This window comes from Salvia splendens, chromosome 4 (assembly GCF_004379255.2).
Source record: "Salvia splendens isolate huo1 chromosome 4, SspV2, whole genome shotgun sequence".
Taxonomy (NCBI): Eukaryota; Viridiplantae; Streptophyta; class Magnoliopsida; order Lamiales; family Lamiaceae; genus Salvia; species Salvia splendens.
In genome coordinates, this window is record NC_056035.1 from 18583849 (window position 1) to 18590733 (window position 6885).

The 6885-nt window shown below is 44.5% G+C and overlaps 1 protein-coding gene across 2 annotated transcripts; it reads left to right on the forward strand.

The window, feature by feature from the left end:
• Positions 1-680: 680 nt before the first annotated feature.
• On the forward strand, positions 681-2450 carry LOC121801190 (zinc finger protein JACKDAW-like). 2 transcript variants are annotated; one of them, XM_042200640.1, is made up of 3 exons: positions 681-1112; positions 1181-1574; positions 1650-2450. In XM_042200640.1, the coding sequence occupies exons 1-3, from the start codon at positions 1022-1024 to the stop codon at positions 2374-2376; spliced, it is 1212 nt and encodes a 403-aa protein (XP_042056574.1). In that variant the 5' UTR covers positions 681-1021; the 3' UTR covers positions 2377-2450. The 2 variants fall into 2 exon arrangements, with proteins under 2 accessions (XP_042056574.1, XP_042056573.1); XM_042200639.1 differs by having other exon boundaries at positions 682-1112; positions 1175-1574.
• The last annotated feature ends 4435 nt before the right edge of the window (positions 2451-6885 follow it).

A 6885-nucleotide genomic window follows, 5' to 3' on the forward strand; every position in this document is an offset into this window, starting at 1 on the left:
AATCTATTTGCCTACATGTCACAGAGCCTGAGAGCCCTATGTTTGTCAAAAAGTTGAAACTTAAAACCATTTCCCGTTTGACCTTTCTCACTCTATTTTAGGCACGCCTTTTTCAATTTTTGGTTCCATATATTTACCCTTTTCTATATGTTTACATAGTATTTAACATTTTAAATGTGCATAAAATTACTTATTGTCCAATTTGAAACGATTCAAAAAATAAAAGTAAAAACGAAAAAGAAATATATGCATGCTGCATATAGCCAATTGCCATACCTATAGAGAGACTATTGTACAAATATAAGCAAACTACTACTCCCTCTGTCCTAGCCAATGCGTACAAACAAACAATTTTTTGGTTCCTTATACATATTAGTATCATTTTTCTAAAACAAGGGCGAAAAAATCTTAGGTAGGAGAGGGGAAATAGTATTGAATATCTATACTACTAATATAAACGGAAAAATACATATATTTAAATATTTATAGGGTGTTGATAATATAATAAATTAATAAAATCAGCTCGAAAAACCACGGATGACACACAGCTCTACACATTCTGGTTACAAGCAGCATACAGCCAATGCATACGTACAAACAAGTGTATCTATCTATCTAGAGAGAGAGAGAGAGATGGCCCCATCTCCTATTTGTATGGCTGACCAAGTTTGAATTTAAGAGATAAAGAGATAGGAAGCTTAATTGCCAGAGAGAGAGAGAGAGGGTTGCTTGGAAATATTCTCTTTAGGATAGAGTGATATTCTTTGGTGTTTTTGTGTTGAAATCAAACAAAGCCTCCAACAGATCTCTGTGAGCAAGACGTCGAATTAAGTCATTCTTGTGAGTTGTATTCTTGTGGTGTGTTTCAAAACCTTATTAGAAAGTAGTATACTATAATTTGTGGTCTTGTTCTTGTGTGTTTTCGTCTCCTTAGTTTGGAATACTCACGAAAGCATCCATCTGTTTGTATTTGGAGAGCTTGCTTGTTTTACTCTCCTTCTCCCAAATTACACTTCATCAAATGATGTCTGCTGATGTGTTTTCTCCCCAAATAAACCCTAACTCCAAACCCCCCTCTGCTAAAAAGCGAAGAAATCTCCCCGGCACGCCAGGTACGTGTCATTAATTCCAATTCCGTTCAAGCCTATTGATGAATTTATACATGTATACATAGATCCAGATGCGGAAGTCATCGCGCTCTCGCCGAAGACGCTTATGGCGACCAACCGATTCATCTGCGAAATCTGCAACAAAGGCTTTCAGCGAGACCAGAATCTGCAGCTGCACAGGAGAGGCCACAATCTGCCATGGAAGCTGAAACAAAGAGCTAACAAGGACCAAATCAAGAAAAAGGTGTACATCTGTCCGGAGAAGAGCTGCGTCCACCACGACCCCGGCCGGGCCCTGGGCGACCTCACCGGGATCAAGAAGCACTTCAGCCGCAAGCACGGCGAGAAGAAGTGGAAGTGCGAGAAATGCTCTAAGAAATACGCGGTGCAGTCGGACTGGAAGGCTCACTCCAAGACCTGCGGCACCAGAGAGTACAAATGCGACTGCGGAACCCTCTTCTCCAGGTATTATTTCCATCAATTAATGCTCATCATGAGCTTTCCAATTAATAATTTATAAATCATTTATATATTTTACAGAAAGGACAGTTTCATCACCCACCGCGCTTTCTGCGACGCCCTCGCGGAGGAGAGCGCCAGGGTTGTCGTTACCCCCAGCAATCTGAATGATTTATGTGGGAATTTGATGAACAATTTCGGAAATCCAAATCAGCAGAAGCCGAGGCTGTCGCTTTGGCTGGATCAGGCTAGCTCTGATAACAATTCAAACATGTTCATACCTTCATCAAACGACATCGTTCAGATGGCGTCCAACAACCTCTTCACCTCCAATCCATCCATGGTTAACTACGCAAATCTTTCCTTATCCCCACTGCAAGGGATGATGAAGGAGGAGACCGCAACCGCGACCACGATGCCGGATTCTCTCGCTTCAATCTACTCCAACAGCCACAACTCCGCCACGGCGCTACTGCAGAAAGCAGCACAGATGGGGTCCACAAAGAGTAGCCCGGCCTTCTTCGCAGCACAGATGGGGTCCACAAAGAGTAGCCCGGCCTTCTTCGGCAACGCGGTCGGGCTAATGACCGCGACGTCGTCGTCCAGCGAGCTGCATCGGGTGTTTGAGAATCCCGCCGCTAATAATATCATGAATTTCAGCAACAGTCTCGGTGGCGCAGCTAATTTGCATGGTTTCACGAGGGATTTTCTCGGCATGGGCGGAGACGGCGCTGGGCCGTTTCTGCCTCAGGAGCTGGCTAAGTTCGCTTCCATCACTCCGGCCACCCACTTCACTACCAATCACTAGCATTTTCTTTTTGTTTTTTTGTTCATTTTTTGTTTGTGGCATATATAAAATAAGCATATTGTTGGAGGCCTAAACTGCAAACCTTATCAGACAATCTTTCTTCCGTCTACCTTAGAATCTACTAACATTCATCAGTAAAAAACAAACAAGAAATTCAGTTTACCGTGATTCATAATTTCAGATAACGCATTTCATGTATACGGAGTACTTTATTGTTAGATTTCTGATAGAAAAAAAATTCCCATAATTATTGGAAAATATTAAGAGCACCTGCAACGCATCTCGCGGGTGTCTCTTATTTCGTCCCTCCGAGACGAGACGGAAATGGGACGCGTTGCAGCGTCCCGTCTCGTCACCATCCCGCCGAAACACCCGTCCCACCGAGACGGATGGCGAGCCGTTCGCCCGCGCGACGTGGCGCGCGCTGGCGCCACAAGTGACGCCCACTCACCTGCCCGCGAGTGGGCTTCGTCACACTGATGCAATAAATCATTTTTTTAAAATTCGAATTTAATAAAAAAATATTTAAAAAAAAATAAAAATAAATAACGGTCATTTTAAAAAAAATTATTTTTTATTCTATAAATACTCCTCTTTCACACACACACACACACATCTATTCTTCTCAAATAATCTCTCATTCGTCTCCAATTTTTATCTCAAATCATCTCTTTTATTCTTCTCCCAAATTTAATCCATTCATGGATCCATTTGAACAAATGCGTCGAATAATGGAAGAATCGCTTGAAGAAGATCAACGTAGGGAGGCGGAGGAAGCCGCGCCGCCCCAAAGACGATCCCGAACTTACATCCATCGTAACCGGGAGGAAGCCACCGCAAGGTTAGTACGCGACTACTTCTGTGATAACCCGGTATAGGGAGATACCTACTTCCGTCGCCGTTTCCTCATGCAGAAACTGTTATTTCTCCACATCGCAAATACATTAGCAGCCCGGGAAGAGTTCTTCCAAGAAGGGTTCGACGCCGTTGGCCGTCCCAGCTACAAGACGCTGCAGAAATGTACTACAGCAATTCGTTAGCTTGCTACTAGACAAACGACGGATTTGTTCGACGAATACCTCCACATTGAAGAAAGCACTGAGAGAATGTGCTTGATGAACTTCTGCAAAGGCGTCCGAGCAGCCTTCACCGACGAATTTCTCCGGAAGCCAAGCACGGCAGATTGTCAGTTTCTGCTCCACCTTCACGAAGAAGTGCACGGATTCCCCGGGATGCTTGGCAGGGTCGATTCCATGCATTGGCAATGGAAGAATTGCCCTGTGGTGTGTAGGGGGTCATACACGAGCGGCCATAAAGGCACCCACCCCACCGTTATACTCGAGGCCGTTGCCGACTACCGGCTATAGATTTGACATGCGTACTTCAGGGTCCCCGGATCGAACAATGACGTCAACGTGCTCAACCAATCCGACCTCTTCGCCGAAGTTTTGGATGGTAAAGCGTCGGCCATCAACTTCATCGCTAACAACCGGCGGTATAAAATGGGGTACTATCTTGCCGACGGCATTTACCCGAAGTGGCCAACCTTTGTTTAGATCTGTTGAGTTTAGTCTTAAATTTCTTGTTTGAATCCAGATCTGAAACTTGCTCTGTTTTCATGGTGTTTGATGTTCTGTTTTACTCTTCATTTTTCGTTGGATTCCTGAAGAAGATGAAGTTTGTTAGTAGTTAGGATCAAATATGCAATCTGTCTATTCTCCCTGCTTTGTTCTCTTACTTTTCTGCAACCTTTCAGCACCTGACTAGTTAAGGGAAATTGGTCACCTCTTTCTGTGCTAGTTTGTTTGGCCATTTTGGGAAAGTCTGTTTAATCTCCAATTTGTTTGATTTTGTTTCTCAAGTTAGTTTTGCATTCTGAGTCATGCATGTGCCGTACGTTCCCGTTTCCTGGACCCAGTTGATAGAGTAATCTAGTTTTGATTTCTCAAGTCCGGTAGTTTAAACACTCGACCCACTTGTTGCGTGGCAACAGCCAACCCCTCCCAAAACATCTTGAATGCAGTTTCGTAGCACGTCCGTCCTCGTGGGATCGATCCTTACTTCCATATACTAGCCAATAGTATAGTAGGTTGAGGTTTTGAAGCAGAAAAAGCGTATCCAACGACCATTTCTGATAGATTCATGATCTCCTAGGCCATGTGATCTAGTGAATCATCTGGACTTGTTGGATTGAGAAATAAAGTCACATGCTCTTTCTAGTTACTTCAAAGAACATCATGTGTGTCAGTGTGTATTCATTTATTATAGATGTAAAATTATTCGTAAAAACAATTACTTTATAACAATTACTTTTAACCTAATAGGCTCAATGGATTATCTTGCAATCCGAAAATGTAAAATTAGGGTTGAAAAAGTTATAACTCAAATGGCTCGTATGTAAATAACTCGACCATATTAGATTGAACCCGATGAATTGGCCCGATTGACATGTGGATGGGGCACTTGCATTGTCGCAGGAGCGATAAGTTGTTGTCCGGTGTCATATTCATTTTGAATAGTATTGGAATTTTGCTTTCAAATTTTTGATTCTTTATTATGAAACCGATGTTAGCGTAAGTATTGATTATCGCGCCATTGATTGACTCCCGGTTGGAGTTCCGACCTATGGAGCAACCTCGTCAACTTTGGTGGCCTTGTTTTGTTTGTTTAAAATGGGAAAAGGATTCGATTGAGATCATACCAGAAAAAAATTGTAATTGATGGGGTACGGACTAAACAAGCCCAACAGCAATGACGGCCCATCAGCCCGAAGCCCAAGGAAGAGTATGAGTTCGGCATGACCAAAGAGTTCGGATGAGTTCGGCATTACCAAAGAGTTCGGCCTCAGCCTACAGCTCGGTAAAAGCCAACCAATCAAGCTCTGCTCTCAGGTCGGCATCAAGCTCTACTCTCAGATCGGCAACCAAAGCAGTTCGGTCTCAGTATTCGACCGAACAAGGAGTTAGTGGACCCATGCAGGATTTCCACAACTTCCAACACACCCACTACCACGTGGCGTCAACTCAGGCCACGATCTTAGGCCATGACCTACACGACATCCACGACCTAGAGTGATGATGTAAGCCACGATCTTAGTTCAATGTATAAATAGAACTTAGATCTGATAGAAGAGGTTAGAATCTCTCTAGAGAAATAATCATATAGCAAGTCTGTGTTGTAAGCTGTAATTGGCAGATCAAGCAATACAAACCTGCCCCCATTTCTCCCCGTGGACGTAGATTTACCTCAGTAAATCGAACCACGTAAAATTCTCTGTGTCGTAATTTATTTTTACGAGCATTCATCATCATCAAAAATTCGCGGATTCATCACTGGCGCCGTCTGTGGGAAACAGAGAACCAAATTTGTGATAAAGCGAATTTTTGACCATTTTTTCAACCCAAAAAATGCATACCAGATCGCAGAGTACCCGTATTCCTGCCCGTGAGAACCAGGAGGAAGCCAATCCATCCCATAGGTCTGGAAAACAGCCTAGGGATAAATCCACCACCAGTTCTCATGGCGGAGGAACAAGCCGCTCCAAAAGCCGTCACACCGAGTCTTCCCAGCAGCCCGATTTGAACGAGGCTGTCAAGCTGTTTTTGGCTGAAAAGCAGAAGGAATTCTTAACCTTCCTGCAGAGAAGCCAAAAGCAGCCGGAGGCGAAAACGGCGGATTCTCCCTCTCCCTCCATACGAGACAGTCACTACCGCAGTAGTGTCGTGTCTTCCAGAAGAAAGAATCCTCGGTACCGGAATCACAGGAGAACTCCGTCTCCTCCATACCGAAGAAATGTCGGGTTCGCCATGTACGGAGCATTGAGGACTCCGTTCTCGGACGATATTACCCGAACTTCCCTACCACAGAACTACCGAACTCCGTCGATAACCTATGACGGACTCGTGGATCCTCATGATTTCTTGGGACGCTATCAATATAACATGGCGAACCAGGGTCTCAACGAGGTCCACATGTGCAAGCTGTTTCCCGAGCTGCTAATCGGGAACGCAAGAAGGTGGTTCGATAGCCTCCCTCAAGGCAGCATTAGATCCTACCGAGATCTAATGGATGCTTTCCACAGGAGGTTCTTTCAGAAAGCGGAAGCCAGAAGCACTTCGGCTCAGCTGCTTTCTATACGTCAAGGTCGCGACGAAAAGATCAGCGATTTTATGACGAGATTCCACGAGGAATGCCTACAAGTAGATAATCTCAATGATCTACTTGTCATTTCGGCATTCCAAAATGGAATCCTGCCCGGAGCTCTCTACAGAAAGCTCGTGGAGTGCGGTCCGCAAACAGCTCAAGAGATGTGGGACATTGCGGACAAGTTTTCTCGTGCCGATGAGGCAGACCGTCGAAAACGGTCTTTAGACAGCTCATCCAGAGAAGACAAAAAGAAGCCCGGTCATAGCGATCAGAGGCATCCTCGCCGAACACCTTCTCCACTAAAGGAGAGATAGCGGTCATCCGAGGTGATCAAGAGCAAGTGTGTTCGCAGATTGCGCTTAA